Source organism: Cololabis saira, chromosome 2, assembly GCF_033807715.1.
Source record: "Cololabis saira isolate AMF1-May2022 chromosome 2, fColSai1.1, whole genome shotgun sequence".
NCBI classification, from domain to species: domain Eukaryota; kingdom Metazoa; phylum Chordata; class Actinopteri; order Beloniformes; family Belonidae; genus Cololabis; species Cololabis saira.
The window spans coordinates 40,242,199-40,261,541 of NC_084588.1; the positions used below are offsets into that span (position 1 = coordinate 40,242,199).

The following is a 19,343-nucleotide window of genomic DNA, read 5'->3' on the forward strand; positions in this document are numbered from 1 at the left end:
AAACAGCTTTATTAGTAAAATGGCTCCAGCAGGCACATAAAGTCATTAAACACCAAGATAAATGAGTTACCGCCGAATGTGTGTGACTCGTCACTACCGGTTCCAGTTTCTCAAAAACCTCTAGATGATGTGTAGATGGTTTACGGAGGGATGAATTGAGCATTTTAAACCATAAATGTGGGGAAACTGACTGTGTAAAATATCATCAAAAATATGTGCAACAATGAGAGCCTCCATTTCTTTCTTTTTTCTTTCTCAAAAGGTTTTCATTGTAATTTAGTTCAGGACTTTATGGACCTCTCCGCTACATTTCTCTTGGAGTATGTCTGCTCCTCAGGGCAAAATTGTTCCCTCTTCTTTATACTGGATGGTTTCCATTGTGAGAAAAGAAAAACTCTTAAAGCAGGGCTCAAGAGCTGACCGTATTAACCATAAAATCAGCGGCCCTTCCTTGAGATCACCAGTTTTCATCACCATAACACTGCCCCCGCCGTGCTTCAGTGTGGGAGGATATTTTCAGGTTGATAAAAGGTCTTGGGTCTTGGGTTTGCACCACCGGTAGTGTCCTTTCATCTGAATCATTATCGTTTAAATTACATCATGCAACAAAGTAGAAAAAACAAACGGATAATAATTTTCACGATATTGATCAAAACAACACAATCAAAAATGGAGGACTAAGGTTTGACATGCGCTACCTGCATGCTTGGATTAAGATGAGCTGTGGTGGGGGAGATGTCGGATACACAGAAAGTATTTTACACCTTCATTTGCTCCTTCAGCCACGCCTTGGCCCCTCCAGCCATGTCCCTCTCTTGAACTGCCTAAATACTTGTGTCAACTTTCTTTCACCCCTCTCCTCCCTTATTCCATCAAACACATTGTTTGAAGGGTTAGAAACAAGACAAAAGTAAGAGCTACTCGTCTGTTCTTGCTGAGTTAGAAGGGGTGTAGGATGTTTTGGCTGGGTGGGAATGAATGGATGTCAGATTTTTCAGTTTTTTCTTTCTTTCTTTCTTTCTTTCTTTCTTTCTTTCTTTCTTTCTTTCTTTCTTTCTTTCTTTCTTTCTTTCTTTCTTTCTTTCTTTCTTTCTTTCTTTCTTTCTTTCTTTCTTTCTTTCTTTCTTTCTTTCTTTCTTTCTTTCTTTCTTTCTTTCTTTCTTTCTTTCTTTCTTTCTTTCTTTCTTTCTTTCTTTTTAAGAGCAAGCTAAAGACTCAGCTCTTCAAGGAGAATTTCTGCATTTAGTTTAAATTCTCTGCTCATCAGGATGAGTTAGGAGATTTGTCCAGTTCTTTGCAGGACTCTGAGAAAGCTGCACTCATGCCAAGATGATGATATGTTGGTGAATTTAAGACATAGTTTTGCTGAATAAAGGGACTGTTGGGTGGGAAGAGCACTAGCATGGCAGCACCTGTGTCCACCTGGACCACAGCAGTCTGACCAGCACTGATCCATGCTGTAGTCATTAGTACTAGAAGAGTATGAAGGCAGGTAATAAGTAATGGCTTCCAGGCTGAGTGTTTCTTACTGAAATGAATGCAGTCATAGTTTTGTTTCAACCCTGGACCTGGACGTGGATGAACTGGGCACGTGGTTGCTCCAGGACTCACCCACTCCGGTCGGCCCGACTCTGCCTGGCATACAGTCGGGTGTCCGTGATGAGATCCAGACTGTATCGGGAGATGATGTCAGCATGATGAATGTGCTGCTGAAGGTGCTGCCTTGCCCTTCTGCTCTTCTGCAGCTGTGTTTGACAGAGGACGTTGTCGTTACGGAGCTGCTTACTCTGCATGCTGCCTGTTGTGTGTGAATGAAAGCTTGTGTGTGCGTGGGCTCGTTCTTCCAGCAGAAGCCCGGCCAGATGCATGTGTGGACATCCTTCACTGCCACTCCTCGCTCTGTGAAACAGCTTTGCAGAACATTAGCAAAAAGGAGGAAAGGTTTGATTTATCAAGAAATTTGCTAACATGCATATCATTACCCAGGAAATATTCGGCCATCTGTTTAGTTAACGCATCACCTGCAAGTGCGCACATAAATTTTAAGAACCGAGGTTTACAGGAACTCATAATTTTACTGGGAGCAGCTGAGCAAATTTGTGCTCTGCCTCCATTCCTCACATTTCTTAGGGAAATATTGGGCGCTTTCTCCTCCACAGCATTTATTTGACAGCTTCAGCTACTAGTTTTATGATGAAGATTTTCCACAAAGTATTATGTAACAAGCTTTTACAGTAATATTACGGCAAGGTGAGAGGGATAAGCCTTCGTGGCTCCTGGTTTCTGAGTGGATAAATAAGTAAGCAAGCAATTAAAGTAAGGTATGTTTACATCGGTGTGATCCTCCGGGTGGAGCTCTGTTAACCTTCGTCTTTCAGCCACAGGATCCACAGAGGAAAAGATCCTCAGTCGCCCCGTCACCACTTCCTGTGGCTGATGAGCTCATCACCTGCCCTGCAGTGGTTGCAAGCTTACTCAGTTTAGTGTATCCATAAAAATGTGTCATTTCCTTTGGTTTTTTTGCTCAGCGATTGTTACAGGAAGAGCGAGGCCCCTGTGTTTATGTATGTGAGGGTTTTATTGTATTTTATTTATTCATAAACACTAGGTAAGAGGGGTAAGAGGGTTGATGGTTCTTACCTCAGGTCATTTGTTTGGGTTTCTTTTGTATTATGTTTCTTATTTGTCTAAAACCTGCAAAAACCCTTTGACTGGCCTCAAGGTAACTGTATTTAAGTATCTATCTGTAATCTGCATATTTATTTAATACATTCCTTATTTAAGGACTCGTATTCACTCGTATGGTCTCAGCTATTTAAAACACCTTTAAAGTGCATTTAGTCCTAGACACAGACCTGTGAAATAGATGTTTATAACTTAAGAAGAGTCCTTCTAAAATCAATTTTCAACCTAAAATGATCTAATTTCTCAACAGAAATCAAGATAGGGAAAAAAATGCATATTTTTTCTCCCATTATTTATCTTCAACCATTTTTGGAACCATGAAACAATCGTTTATGTTGAACAACTGTTTATACTTTTACTCCAGGGACGACTAACTGTAGTTTATGCAGGTCTGATTGCGGTAAACGTGCAGGATGATGTGGAATTTTAATTCATGACCTGCAGGTGCTGCAGATGCAGGTGTGATATTTGAAAATTCCTGTTGAACAGTCAAGCAGTTATTGTGCTTGAATAATAATGAGAGTTACCTTTAATTTAATATGACATGAAACACAAGATACATTTTTAATTACTGTTTCATGTGAATAATGTCATTTTTCTCACATATTAATCCAGCATTCATTCTTAGAAATGCCTTTTCTTGGGCTCCTGCTTTGTTTTGTGCATCCATCAGAGTTTAACAGTTTTACTGCAGCAGGATGCATGTTGTGGTCTCGGCTCGCCGCTTCAGAAAGTTAACAAAAACCATACTTTATGTTTATTCCATGTCTGAATCTGCAAAGGTCTGTTTGTGCAGAAACAGGCCCCGCAACGATATCCTTAGAGTCCTCACTATGCCTATGTCACGTAAACCAAGGGTACTCAATAACTCAGCATGACTTGCTGAATTAGGATTTAATGTTGTGGAAACAATAGTGGAACGCTGTATGATGAGTCGGGTTTTTCTGTCTGCAGCAGTGGTTTCAGTCCCGTTGCCTTGTTTTGCTCGCATGGGGGAAAATCTTTCGTTATTTTACTCTGATCATATGATTCGGAGTTATTTGTAAACCAATATGTCTTGCTTTTTAATAAAATGTATAGTTACACGTAATGTTTTAGCACTAGAATCTGTTTTTAGTGGTTTGCTCTGTTGTGTTGGGGTTTGTTGGTTTGTTGTGCTAAAATTCATAGATTACAGCCCTTATAGTTCCCTTTTTCCCTTTAACTCACATTCAGGAGTGGGGTGGCGGGGTCCCCCAAACTTCCTCCTGACTTCCAATTCATTGCCTATTGTACTGCCACCCTTTAGTCTCCCCTTCCCTTCCTCCAATTCATTTTTCTACCTCTCACTCTCCCTCCTCTTTAAAGAAAAAAAAAGCTCCTCTTCTCCCCCAGCTGCACCTCCCCCAACTCGGTTTACAAGGGGGAGCTCGTAGAGACCACTCCTGGAGCGAGAGGTTCTTTGGGTTTCTCGGAGCTGCAGAGGCTGACGAGAGCAGTCACCAGACCGGCGTGGGAGCCTCAGTGACCGCTTGAGCATTTCTGTGCCCGTATGAGAGAATGCTGTCGGGGCTGGCTCTGCTGCTGCTCGTCTGCCTCCACGTGCGAGCGCAGGGGAAGCCACGGCCACAGGTAGGACCGTCCCTGCCGGCTCTTGGAGGAACCTGGGGGGATAGTAGGGATTCCCACTGATGCTAAAAAGCTGTGCCCGGTGCTCTGTCCTCTCTTTGCAGCGGGGTGCATGCCACCAAGAGTAATATATCGTTCTCACTTAGGCTGGGAATAAAAGTTTTAGTCTGCTAAAGACATCCACAGATACAGAGATTTCCTTTCCATTTCTTGTGGTTGCGAGCTGCGCTGGACACTGTCACAATATAACTTGGACTGTTAGTGATCCTGCGGTTTATCTACTGAGTGGAATAATTTACTGTGATGCTGATTTCATTTTGGCTCTGCGTGTTTTTTCTGAGCTGTTTATTTTTCCACAGCACATTCACTGGCAGCTTGTGGGACCATATATCTGTCCTATTGAAAGGCTCGTATCACACCAGTGAATAAATGCTGTTGCGGGGCCGTAAAAAGATGCACTTGGAAGTGTGCTTGGAGTATTCTCTGATCCCTTTAGCCTGTCGCTGCTTGTGGCTCAGCTGAGCTTCAGGAGACCTGTGTTGGCTGAGGATGAATCGCACTGATGCGAGCCGGTGCCTCAGGTTGTTCCAGTGATGCCTGTGCAGGTTTTAGGTTATTTTTAACTACGCTCGCATCAAATTTGTATAAATATACAACCGAGAGGATGAATGAGTGAGTGAAAAAGAGCAGACTTTATAAGAGCGTTTCTATATTTGGGAAAATACAGTTTTTATGGAGAACTTTATGATGTCACAGGCTTTACTTATTCACTTCTCAGGGTTTTACATACTGCACTGCTACACAAGTCAAACTATTATCTGTAAAATCAACCAAATACTGACTTAAGAAAAAACATCTAGTTTTTATAGCACCTGTATGTGCTCAACCTGCAGAAATCTTGCAGAATTGCAATAAGCGCAGCCGCTGTCATCAGTGAGGCCCCTGTGGTCCAGGGGCCCCGCAGAGCGTGCTCCATCATTCTTCTGTTTCTGATCCCAAAAGAGCCCATCGAAATCAGAGTAACGACATCAGGAGATACACTCAGCACACACACACGCGGTTATTTCCGAGCATGAGGACAGCTTTTGGTTTGGATAAGGACTTGCTTTGCAGTTGGGATCATAGGTCTTTTTAATTTTGCCATCATCTCTTATGAAGCTGTAAATGCTTACGTTTGTATCTTTAAATGGACCTTGTAGAAAACTGCTTACCTAAACTAAATTAAAGGGTCATATCATGATTATTTGGATATCTGATGCGTCTCCGAATAGAAAATACTTATATATATGTCTGAACTGAGACTGTTTATGTCTGAAGATATGTCATTCAAAGAGGTGTTTGGGTGTCTGCAGGATACTGCGATATCAGAGAGCGATACTGAAGTGGAAATATCTGGCTTCAGCACCTTTATTTCCACCCTTGTTCAGATCCCGCTGCTTTTTCTGCTGTAACAACGATTTCAAAAGAGACCACCGGGGTAAAGTTAAGTGTCTGACTGCAGAAGCTAAAACTCGCCGGTATGAACAGAACTGAAGTGTTTATGTCTTTAAAAAGGCAAAAAAAATATCTTATCTTCAGTTCATCTCCTGTGTAACAGCGAATACCTTCAGCTTGTTTGTGTTTCTGTTGGGGTTTATCATGTTTTGCTGTTGATTTTAAGCAGCGATCTGTGGAGACGGGGAAATCTGAGGGGTTCTTATCCAAAACACCAGAACCTGGCTTTCTAATTGTGGTTGTGGACCACAGACAGTTTTCCCAAAACGCTGGAGCCAGGAGTGAAATCTGAGGAAAAGGAACAAATTCAATAAATCAGATTTTTGAGATATTGATGATGTTGCAGGCTGCACGTTGCATGTGGATTTTGTTTCCTTCTGGAAACACGAGCATTTATACCTTTTAGATTATCTTTATCAACATTTTTCGTTTTTTAATTTCAAAGTGTCCAGCTCAAATAGTGACGGGTTAAAAGACATCTGTCCTATTTCTCATAAATTTAGCATCAGTGTTATCTTTCTTTGACCCATTTTAGAATAATGTAAGCAAATGGGTAATATAGTTTTCTATTGCAGAAAAAAACTAATTAAAGAAAAATAATATCAGACTGTTAGTTTGTCTGAACCCTGTTGTATTAAAGGGATTTTTTTGATGACGTCACATCTGTTAATATTGGAAATAAAACATGGAGAGCATGTTAGAGCTCAGGTAGATTTGCTTACACTGCCGTCAAAGCACGATCCCTTTTTTCCGTATCTTCAGTAAGCAGAAAGCTACATATCGGACTGGAATAAAGGAGTGGGTGTGGCCTCGTGGGTGATTCAGCCACTCGATTGGTCAGAATGCCCCATGTGTAACTGGTTGACACCTCTGCCTCTGCAGACGCCGATGCGTTCAAAGTGCTGACTTAAGTAAAAGCGGTGCTGAAAGCCACTGCTCATTAAAATTTGTTAGAGTTATGTAGCATCCCTGAAAATGGGAAGCAAGAAGATTCTGGTAGCCATGGTAACCGCAGTGTGAACAGATCTTATTTCGTTCTAACCTAAGATGCTGTTGCCAAGTTTTTACAACAAGGGAATTATGCTCTTTCCTCATATGTAAGTGTAAGTGCCCTTGGAGGACGTTCTGTTGTAAAGTGGAGCTTTTCAAATACATTTAAGTTGAAAATAAATTATATTATTCGTAGCATTTTTTTTGTGTCTAAATGACTGTAAAATGTGAGTAATGTCATTTCCAGACCCAGCATCACATCTCAAGGTTACTTCCACTGTAAATTCTTTGTCGTTGGGATGATGCAGTCTCTGTATTCTTATTCTGGGAGCCAAGTTATGCCGGTATCACAATTCCAGATGAGCCTGACTGTCACAGCTGCCAAATCATGATTACTTCATTGGCCTCTCGCCAATCGACTTTACAACCTTTCTATGTATAAAAAGCTTTAGAAATCCCTAACATCCACATCAAATATCCTCTTTAACCTTTTGCTCATAAATAGGTTTTAAAATGCCCTACTTCTTCTTCTATCCCAGTATCTTTTTTTCTTTTTTCTTTTTTGCATTGGTTGTGAAAATCATATTCATGCCTTTCCCATAGTTTTACCCTAAGAACCAACCTGAATGAGATTAAATTCATTTTATTTACAAATGTCTCGGTTAATTCGCAAACGAGAAAACAGGAAAAGCATTTTTGGGTGAGTCAGCAGTCCGTGACTTTTTTTGAATTTTTTGTTGTTGTTGTTGTGAGTTTGGAGAAAAGCTGAGCAGGAAGCTGCCAAAATACTGGTTATGATGTTCTGGTGGGAGTCCAGCGTGGATTCATGTGGCTTAAGACTTGGGAGGAGGGCTCCACCACTGCACCATCTCCAGACTAAGAAAACATCCCTTTATTCATAACTTCCTCTGCTTCATTGTTTTCTCTTCCACAGCGTTGGCTCAGCAGCGCGTAGCCGTGGGAGTTATCTGTGGTGAGACAGTCGGGCCTGAGAAACGGGGTTTGTAAGTCAAACCACCATCAGAAACCTCGTCTAGGTCGACATCCCGCTGCGTCTTCAGCGCTTCCAGCTTAACCCCTACACGCTGTAGGTGTTAAACTCACGCAACATCTGCTGAACCTTTGACAAGGGAATGAAATAAATAAATACTGTATTTTTTTAAATCTGGCAGTCCAACTCCTTAAGAGGCTTCAATGCTCTGAGTCTCTTACTGAAGCCTTTAAATCCTTTTCTGAAGTTTTGTGGATTGTTGTTGTTCCTCAGAGTGACAGATATATCATGTCTGCCGACCTTCGGACCTCTGTTGTGGTGTGACTGCGCACATCTCTCAATTCACCCACTACGAGCAAAATATGAGTGAATCAACGTTGACATATGGTTAGGCAGAAATATTGAATCCCTGTTGAAGCTTGGTCCACAAATAACAGAATACAGTAATCCCTCGTTTTTCGTTACGTTCCAAAAATAACCCGTGATAGGTGAAATCCGTGAAGAAGTAACCTTTATTTTTTTTTTACAATTATTATACAAGGCTTCAAATTGCAGAGATCAGCACCGCCCCACTGCGACCCGAGTCATTGGATTTGAACGGGAGAATCGATGCTGAACGTTTTGTCGACATTATGGGTTTTGGAGAAAATTTGCAAACTTAAATTTGGCGAGGTGTTTTACGTACATGTACAGTACATATTAAACCGTAACGTTATTGACACACAGGAAGTGAAGAAGCGGGGAGACTGCCAATCAGAATGGAGAACACAATGCACAATGCAAATCCGTGAAACGGCGAGACGTGAAAGGTGAACCGCGTTATAGCGAGGGATTACTGTACGTTTATTCAACATTGATTAGGTGTTGGCATTAGAATTGGATGATTGATTTTTGGTTGATCCACCATCAATCATTGACATTAACCAAAAATCAACCTTTTTGACCATAATCCAACATTGATTTAACATCTTTTGCTATCTGGGTTAGTCCTTCAGACCTAACCCCATCAGACAACAGGAACTTCAGTGTGACCGCACCAGAATGGACCCCTCCGATCCAGGATCTGGCCAGCCCCGCTACAGAGTTGGTTGGAGCTGACGCAGCTCTTCTGTCGTGCGCGGTTCTGTGTACTCCTGAATCTCAGCATGGAGAAACTCTCTAGGGCAGGGGTGTCAAACTCATTTTGCTTGGCGGGCCGGATTTGACCAATTTTTTTCTCGCGGGCCGCACGCTCAAAATAACAAAAACGGTGCGGAAAATCTTTTATCTAATTCTTTTTTTTTACTATTGTTATCTAATCCAATATCAGTTAATTTTAAAGGAAATATGCACTTTACACTCTACGTAGTGTAAAATATATTTCTTCAGGATCTTTTTATTGAAATTTCTAGTTTTTTTTTCAAATTATGTAAGATACTTTTAATATCATTTTACAAAGATAGACAGAAACAAGTATGTTTTTTTTATATTTCGCTTTTTTATAGGAAATTTAATTAAAAGCAAAATCTTTCTTATTACATCCGAGAGTGTTTCTTTGTGATTTAGAGATTTTTCCAGTACAATTAAGTGTATTTATTTTTTTAAATTGGCGTGGATATTTACGCCAGTGTGCCGAAAAAGTCAGCAGTTCTCTTTTAACTGTTTTACTTTGTCACTATCCTCGTATTCAAAACTGAAATTCTCCAAATAAATATCTTCTATCATCTTTTTTAGCAGTGATATTTTTCCTGCGAAAATATATAATAGTAGTCATTTAATAAAAATAAACGACCATCTACAAATACATAAAATCTGCAAATGCATTCTAGAAAACTAAAAAAAATTCAAAAACTGCTCTCTTTGTGGAATAACAATGGATTTGTAGAAGAAATATATTATCGGATATGCTGCGTTCATGGCAATTATTTATGCCTTCCTTTTTAGTAAATTAACATTTCAGTTTTTTGCGTTGGAAACTTCTCGCGGGCCGCATGAAAATCTCGGGCCGCACATTTGACACCCCTGCTCTAGGGTGTCCATCTCTGCTGTCTTCTGCGAGAGCGGTACTCTACACAGCGTGCCGGACCGTTATGTCATACCAGTGCAGGCAATGAGGCTTTCTTTGTATCCGCCTCGGAGTCAACTTCGATATTCTTCAGCGGCTTGTGGTAATTTCCGGTATATGGTGACATGTATCCTTAAGATGTACCGTGGTGAGAAGGTTTGACAGTCCCGCAGAGGGACAGCTCTTGATCCACTTCTGCTGGTGCTGATGTTGGATGGATGCAGTGGATAGATCAGCTCGGGGCAACGAAAGCGTGACTTTAGGAGCTTGTCAAATGCATGTCGCTGTGTTGGCCTCCCTGGAAACTCCACATATATCCTTACAAGCTGACACAGCGGTGCATCCACTTCACTGCGGTTTGTTATAAACCTCCACAAGTACGTGACAAAATAAAAAGGCAGTGGACACCGTCTTTGTCAGTTGACATATGGTGCATCACTTCTTCGTTGGCTGGATCCAGACCATCAGATCAAATGTGCAACATGTGCTGCTGATACTTGGTGTATGTGGCATTTATCAAAGTTGAGACTCCGGCTGAAACTCTAGGGGCTCTATCATCCTTCACATTTATAGTTCTGCAGTGCCCTGGAGCGTTTGATTTATTTTACGTTGGAAGACCTCTGGCAACGCGGGAGACCGAAGGGAAGCCCCCAGACATCCGTCACGATCAATTGGTGTCTTGATGGTGGCGAGGGAGGAAAACGCCTTATCTCGCTTCGTCTGAGGGAAGAGGGTCACAGACTTGGCAGCCACTTCCTCTATCGTTTATTATTGTCTCTTTATGACTTTATTCAAGTCATTGTGGTCTATACAGATCTCGCCATTATACACCGTGCAACCACAAAGCTCATGCGATGCAGTTTTGTCTGAAAGCAGCTGGCTGGCAGCAAACATGATCTATGTCACGTTTTATTGATTCCTCACCTGGCCAGGTCCCGGTGGTGTGTGAAAAGTCCTAGAAATCATTCAGTTCAATAGTTACAGCCCGTGTTGGAGCAACATCACCAAGTTTGTTTGGAGTATTTTCCCCAACAGCGTTTTTCAGGGTTGAGATGCAACAGTTAGCGCCACGCATATGCTGCAGCACCACAGAGAGCAATCTTCATCACTTCATCACAAGATCAAACACAGGGACAGGTTTTAGTTTGTGGTTTAGCCTGAATTGTATCGTCTGGGGACAGAATTTCTGTAACTGGTGAACTTATAAAGTATTTCAAAGGGAGCCATTAGACGGAAAACATGACGTGACACTCAAATGGTACAAATGTGACGTGGAATAATTCAAACACCCGATACAGATCAATGTTTGGGTGATCAAAGGGTTAGGACGCCATATTTGATCATTTCTGTTTTTCTGTGGCTTCTGAAACCGTATATTACACACCAGATGACACTCGTGCCTACGTTGGAGCCGCAGCGACAGCTTTATCGTTCTCAGGCGCAGTTGAACAAACGAAGCGTCACAGCTAGCAGGGCCGACAGCCGCTGGTGGACGATGATACTGTACAATACGCTTTTGATTTTAGCTCCAAGAAAGAAAACCCATATGAATTTATTAGTCACTTGCGCTTGTGAACATTTGATGAAAAGACACAAATCTGTTTCAAGGATGAAATAAGTTCAGTTTTTTGCACCATCGGAGTGATTCCTGAGCCGTGACACTGGGAAGTGATGAACGTCAGTCGCACAGCAAGAAAGCGTCGGAGAGATGCATATCTTGATGTTGTGGCTCCGTTCTGTGTTCTGGATTATATAGCTTGTTTAAATGGGCTGGAACAGCTGTCCACATCTGGTTATTGCAGATGTAGCGTGTGCGGTGCGCTGAAGCGGCTGCCACTGTAAATACATCTTTTGGACGCGTCTGTCAGCCGTAGATTATCCTGCCTGAGAACATACACGCGTTAGCAGCCGCTGCCTTCACTCTCCAGACTGTTTTGCTTGGTAATTTTTTAAATGGTGGAGGCTTCAAGTCGGCGGAAAGCCACTTCTCCCGCCAAATTCACCAGGACGGCTTCACCACACCACAATCTAACTCCATTTACTGCAGTAAAACGTAATTAAAAGCCTGTCTGCTGCATCTACCACTGTTAATTTAAGCAGAATGTCATTAACCTTAATCGTTTTGTTCCTGTTAACATTCCTGACTTGTGGCCATAAACCAGGCCTCCCGTGTGGATAAAACCTCTGTTATTGCAAGCTGTGGCATCATGCCAGTGCTGTTGGGGAGATGTTTAGCTTCTTTGTAACTCTATATCCTGAAATTATATAAATGTTAAAGCAATAGAAGATCACACATGTCTCTCATATCCAGTTATACGCGAGGAGCATCTGCACACATGGTAATCATTTCTGCCCTAATACTGTAACTATAAAATCATCACTTTTTGTACATTTTACTGCAAAATGCTGACTTGAATGCAGAATGTGGGAGGATTTAGTGGTGAGAAAGTATTCTCGACTGCTGTATAATTGAGTCTTTCATCAGCCCGGTTTTACAGCGGCACTAATCAAGCGTTTTAGTTTAACGGCGGCACGCAGGAGGACTCGGGAGCTCCCTTCAGATCCACGGTGCTCATACTCTGGTAGCACTTTACTCATTTCCAGACGGTTCTGAGTAAAACGCTGCTCTGACTCCTGCATTCGGAGCAAGCGCCGGCGTACCTGAGGCAGGTTTATCCACAAAGAGCTCTCCGGTCAGCTGAAACAGGACTTCTAATTAACACCGTTGTTCCCTGCTAAACGTTTCCTGTAATTAATTACCTGAATGGGGTTGGGTGATTTTAATTTCTAGAAGTGAAACAAACATAGTGGAAGCCTCATGTGTCTAAATTAGTATTTTTATGTGTTCCAGTTAACCTTTGACCTTCAGCTAGAGTTCAGATGACGGCCGTTAACCGCAACACTGAGCAGTACGGGTTCAGGTGCCAAGGTCTCCGTCCTGCTTTATTTTTAACCATATTCAACTGCAGATAAACATGTAGCTCCAAAAGAACGAGACGCAGATTCGCCCTTGAAGTGAGTTTATTTGTAAGTGTGTTGTGTTTTCGTGGAGATAAAAACCTCCAGTGACAAGTGCTTTTGGCTCAACCATGTGCGGGTTCAGCTCTTTGTACAGAAACTGAATTTAACTCATCTGAACTGCCGGTTAAAATACCATCAGATGTTTGGACGGTTCATAGCTTGACTGGAAGACGACTCCATCATCGCGGCTCTTAAGCACTTCCAGATGAGTTTTAAAAATCCTGTTTTATTTCTACTGAAAACGGGGCAATTTCCCTCGCCACACGGCTCAAGCCACCCAAAGAGAGAGGGAGGGGGAGGAAAAGTCATCGATGTGGTCTCGAGGTGAGGAAACTTGACCAAGACTGTAGATCTGCCTTCATCAGCCTCTCTTAATTTACTTTTTGAAGTCCTCTGGGAAGATCTGGCAACCCTGAGTGAGATTTAGCCGTATGTGCCTGTGACACCTCATTTCGCTGGGTTTACAGGTCATGTGATGTGTTGAAAAGGGCCTGAAAGGCAGATGTGAGTATCTGTGACTATCTTTACGGTCTGGTTGTTTTTCTAAAGCAGCATCCCATATCACTAGTAGTCCTTTAATTCTCCGTATTTCCTGCACTTTAAGACAAAATCTCTTGGCTCTTCCTTTCTCATGAAACTGAAAATCCTTTTTTTTTTTTTTGCTTCATCATCATCTCAAACTTTGAGCCAAAATTGCACTTTCTTCTTTCCACTTCTACATTAAAACGTTTTAAATTCAGACATCTTCCAATCGAAATGGCCATAAACAAGCTCACACCATGTCAAACCCTGTTTTATACGGGGGAACATTTTCCCTTTTAAGGTAAATACTGCCTGGTTTCCACAATTATGTTGTTTTTGGTTGGAGGAATTTATGGTGAAAGTGGATACGCAGGAGGAGATACTCGTTTATTGGTAGTCGTGCCCACAAGCAGCTCGCCTAGAATGCCTTTTTATTTGTTTTTAAGAGAAAACTGGAGCCTCTTCAGATGTCTTTTACCTTATGCATTACTTCTTGGACCGTGGCCTCTTGGTTGCTTCATATTCACCGATATGTAGCGTGAAATGACGACATGCAGCAGTGTTATTGTATTATACTAAGAGCCTGTGATCCCGGCTTTGAGCGGCTCCGACCTCGCTGCAGTTTAATTCAACGGCGACCACAAAAGCTCTCGGCTGTTTCATTCATTTATTTATATATTTTCAGCACTCAGTTCACTGTTCTCTTATTCCATCACTTACTGTTTCCTGTGTGGAAGGAGGCACTCCGTGTTTGTTTTGGCCGAGAACGGAGCGAGTGCTCTGGGTGGGAGAAAGCCAGACTCTCCTCGCCAGATCTGCCTCTCTGCCTCCACCTTTTTTTTTTCTCTCCCTTTTTATTTATTTTTTATCCCTGTCCTATACCTTTCTCCACCTGTTTATCCTCTTATTGGTGTCCGCCTTGCCGGGTTTCTGGAGCAGATTTACGGCTCCTTGAGAACTTGCAAAGTCTGTTGAGATGGCCAGATTTTTTTATGAGTTATTATCCACATCCTGTAAATTTGATTATGTCAGTCGTCTCTAGAATTAGGCTGTGCGCCTCATGACTGAGGTGAAACACTCAGCACTGGACTGGGCTGTTCAAATATTCGCTATTTTCTTTTTAATGCTGGTAGCCGTCGCCAACATTAGCGCTGAGCGGCAAAACGACCCAAATCAGAAACAACTGGGACAAATATGTAAAATGCTGAAAAAGAAGAGTCAAATTTCCTTTGACATCTTCTTTTTCTTGGCAGATGTTTTATATTGTTTCTTGTCGACTTAGCTTGTTTATATACACTGATTTGGGGATTTCAGGCCTTAAACAAATTCCCCCCAAAAAGTTTGTCGGGGGCCCTTTTTGGTGCGAGTAAGGAAGTGAAAGAAAAATACAGTATAATGATGTTTACTCAGACGGGGTGACTTGATACAAAGGAACTATTCAGAAAAATGATTTTGAGGTGCAAAGATGGCACAGAATCACTGAAATGTTTGAAAACAATATCAATCCCTAAAATTATGGCAAGCAGATCCTATAATATAATTAAATAAGTCAATTAATCTTGAGCTATGTCGATGTGTGAAGGAAGAGGGAGCAAGACTAAACTGGACACCTTCTGATTCTGGAACGACCGGACTCAGGAAGACCAGCCATCTGCCTGGACCGGTTGGGGGTTGAGAGGACGGAAACGAGGGGAGGACGGCAGAAATAACGAAAGATCGGGGGGGCTGTTTCACAAATCTGTTTCAAAAAACTTTCAAAAAAGTTTCAGGAAAGGTGTTCAGAGTTGATTCAGTCAACACTGAATCTGGTGACTCGTTACCACGACTACAAAAGATACCGTGATTCACCGTGGCAACACAGCAAGTGGAAGTGATTTTCCTATTTCACCTCCCTGAAAGGAACATAATAGTGCAACATATCATAGATACAAGCACATATGCAGACAAAAGTGCAACACAGCTCCCGCAGCGAAGGAAAGAGGGTTGACGGGTTTAATATGTGAATCAAAGGAGAGATTTTGGTCCACAGAGAACTGTGAGATGAAAAGTGCAAGTAGCCTGCAGCGTCGTTGACATGCTTAAGACCTGCTTCCAGTAAACGAGGCTGGGAAAATTTGCAAGAATGAGATGAAATTTGAATTCATACCACCAAAGATGTTTAGCCTCCACCAAAGCCTGCACCTCCAGAACCACATAAACTCATGAATGTGCACCACCAGCTATTTATTGCGTTCATTGAGTGTTGTCTGAGTGACGAGGCAACAAACCACCTCAACCATTTGAAATGTGTGAAAAGTAACTTCACAGTTATCTGTCTAACAAAAATATGGGCAAAGTAGCATCGCTTCTCAGTCCCGCACGTTCCCTCAGATGTCACAGTTGGCTAAATACCACAGCAGCGTTTACTCTTGTCCTGCTCTTTGCAGCATTTCCAGCATTTATTTATCTATTTTTGGTTCTACCTGTCTCAATACAGGCTTTCATTTTTGATCCACACCAGTTTTCGGGTTGTTATCAGCTATTAAGTTCAGTTACTTGGTCAAAGGAACTTGTTGAAAACTAACGGCAGCTCCACCTCTGTGTTCTTGCCTATAAAACCGGTCCAGCATCCAGAGTACCCATGAGAGGAGAGCACATAACTACCACTATTATTTATCTCAGTAAGTGTAGAAATACTTTGAACCTACCGAGGTAAAAATTGTTCCCTGAACTTGAAACTAGTGCCTACTCCACATTTAGGTACCGTGAGAAGGGATGGCAACATTATATTGTGGTAAAAGTTTTAATATCTCACCTTGGTGTCGGGAAGTACTGTATATTAATACATGAAATCACCAGATGTATGTTGGGCATCCTGTACTGAACACTGAACGTACAGTACTAACTTTCAGAATCCCTGTGTTTTTGTTGTTTTCATGTGACTTTGACGAATCTTTCTAAGGTTTAGTAAATTCACATGTTGGGAAGACTTGAGATGTATGCTTGTGTAATTCAAGCTTAAGGAAAATGTAAGCCTCCACGAGAGCTTTGAAATGAAAGCCAGGTGAGAGTAAACGTGGTTTGTTTTGGACTTGGCAGCGTGATGGCGTCTGCACACCGGGCTGGACTGTATGGTTGCTCACTACAACCCTTTTTTGGGTCCTGAGGCACTTTTTTTTTCAGTGCGTGCTGCTTTTATTGCAGGTTTTAGTGAATTTATGGACTGCTGGTGTTAACTGATCTATTTTCAATGCGGCCAGGTTTCCTGTAATTTGTTACCTCAAACGTGACACAGAAAACTCGCACCCTGGATGACGAGGAAGGAAAATTTGGGATCCTGACATGTGTGTTTTTTCTTTCTGTAATTGCAGTTAACAACTTGGATTTATGGAGTTAGTTTTGCACATAAAAACTGGCTATACGTTAAAAGACTAAAGGCATTAAAACCTCATTAGTTTTTTTTTCCTGTAAAAATAATAATGATGTAAAATAATGATTTTTGAATTATTAAACTGAGGTCTTTTTCAGATTATGCTTATAGATGATTGTGGCAGGGAAATATTGCATCTGCATACCATGCATGTGTTGTGAACATGTGCTAGCCAAACAAATCAGACTTTAGAAGCCAATCATGCTCGAGCATGGTGCAGATTTACAAATGCTGAAGTGACTTAATGAGGACTCTAAAGACCTCAGTCCGCATGTTATATGTCAACGGTCGTGATAGTTTTGGAAGTGAAGTCAGAAAGTCTCTTTACATCATTTTTTACTTGGGTTTTCTTTTTTTTTCTTCTTTTTTTAAGATCTTTACTTTTTGTCTATCCTTATTTTTATATGCCCAGTTAATTATTTCATACACACTATGTCTATTTTATTGTATTGTTTATCTAGTCTTGTTTTGTATTATCGTTATTTGTTCTTAAAAAATATGTAAATTTAAATTCTCTGATGCATACAACCATGTTCATTGCTGTCACCAATGTGCCCTGGCGTATGTAAGTGCCTTTGTTACTTTTGCATCAATAAAAAAACAAGAAACAGAAAGTCTCTTTACATCTAAACTCACAAGGTCTGAACAACCACAAGACTTTTGGAAAAATGTTCCTTGAATGGATGAGACCATTGTGGAGATGTTGTGGCCATAGTGCCCAGTGGCACATTTTGGTAAAAACAAACAAAAATCACCAGAAATTCAGCACAAACACCTCATAAATGATTGGGGATGATTTTGAGCTTTGTTTTGAAGCCTCGTGACCTCTGTGTCTTCCACTTATCAATAAGTGAACTGTCAATGCCTTTGAATACCAAAGTACTTTAGAGGCAGAAGCTGATTTGAGGCAAACTGGAGTTTAAGAGCTGAGAGAGCACGCAATGCCATCAAGTATAGCTGGAACTGAGTCTTGCAACATGAAGACAAGAGGAGAACGAGGGTGAAGGATCTCTATCTGAACCTGTTTCAAATGTTAAAGGACCTGAAGAAAGCCGTGCATGAACAAACGTCTGGTCTAAGACTAATTATGTCATGCAGAAAACAAATTAGTTTATCTAGTTGTCTCGAAACTATGCAATCGTGCTATACTTAGTTTTTCACACACACTTTCTGCATTTTAGTTTTTGTTTCTGTAATATGTGCCATTTTAAAACCTTGTGAGAAATAAAAACCCTCCTCCTTCTCTTCTCTGTTCCACAGAGTCTGGGCTGCGATGACTACCTGGGAACCGGGAAACTGGTGGACAAGTGTGGCGTTTGTGGCGGTGACGACACGAGCTGCAGGCTGGTCTCAGGCGTGTTCAAACACAGCTTACCCAACATCGGCTATCACAAGATCGTGGAGATCCCGGAGGGAGCCACCAAGATCAACGTGACAGAGATGATGAAGAGCAGAAACTACCTCGGTGGGCTGTAAAAACACTCCTTCGTTCTGCAGGGAAACATTTATACAGCTGGATTTTAAGTCTTGTTCCTATTTTACGTCACAGCCACACCCTTGTTATTTTTGGGGGGTCAGGCTCTGGTCTTTCTTTTATTCTGCAACACGCCTTAAAGCTTCGTTATTAGCTGCGACAGGTCGGTTATTTCAGAGGCGCCTTTCCCACCTGTAAACTTGGGACACGGGGTTGTCCAGGTAGGAGCTATTCCCTGACAGGATGTGCTTGGATTTCCCCTGACTGCAGAGCTTACATGGTGCACGGCAGTGTCTGATGTGTTATGCAGGAGTGCTGGAGGAAAACAAAACTGGATCCCTTCACGACAACTGCATCCGTTTTTACCCCCCAGGATACTTGCTGTTATAAACTGTGGAGGTGTACTTTTTTTTTTTTTTACAATATGTTTATTGTTTTTTTATTGAGAGAACATACAGTAACAAGGACAGTAACATCCCTCCTCCCCCCACCCTCAACGGCACAAACACTCAAAGTTGAATGCCAGCTTCCACCAGCGTTTTAATCATTAATCACAGTCCGATCACTTTCCAGGAACTGCGTAAAAGTGTCCCATATCTCTGTGAACTTGTTTAGTTTCCCTTTGGCAACATAAGTTCATTTCTCCAGTACCAAGCATGACGCCATCTCCCGTTACCACATTCCCTGTGTGAGTCCATACTTTTCCACTTCAATGCAATCACTCTCCTAGCCTGAAGTAACTTTTAGTTCTCGACACCGGTCTTGGTCTCCAGAACACTTTTTTGTGGTCTTGGTCTTGTATCGGTCTTTGACTCGGATAATTGAGATGCCATTGTACACCAAGGTGACAGAATCTTGTGATCACCAGCTCTTCAGTGTAATTTGATTACTTTAATGGTAAATAATGTAATTTCAAGTTGGTAATTGTATCTTTAATATTTAAAATTCAGGCTTCATCTCCAAATTAAGTCCAATTTAAATCAGTAACATTTACTATTCATTACTTTTCTGAGGTGGAGGGGGGTGTTGGAGGCTGGTTATTCTGCTAGATGACTTTGGGACTAGTTAGTCGTGTCAATCCATAAAAGCACTGGAGTCAATCCTC

At 41.6% G+C, this 19,343-nt stretch overlaps 1 protein-coding gene across 1 annotated transcript in view; it reads left to right on the plus strand.

Moving 5' to 3' along the window:
- LOC133463790 (thrombospondin type-1 domain-containing protein 4-like) overlaps positions 1–19,343 on the plus strand; it is a 55,130-nt gene that overhangs the window by 22,249 nt on the left and 13,538 nt on the right. Inside the window, exon 8 of the mRNA XM_061745513.1 lies at positions 18,025–18,229. Coding sequence (XP_061601497.1) covers positions 18,025–18,229 — 205 coding nt within the window. The remainder of the gene's footprint in view (positions 1–18,024; positions 18,230–19,343) is intronic.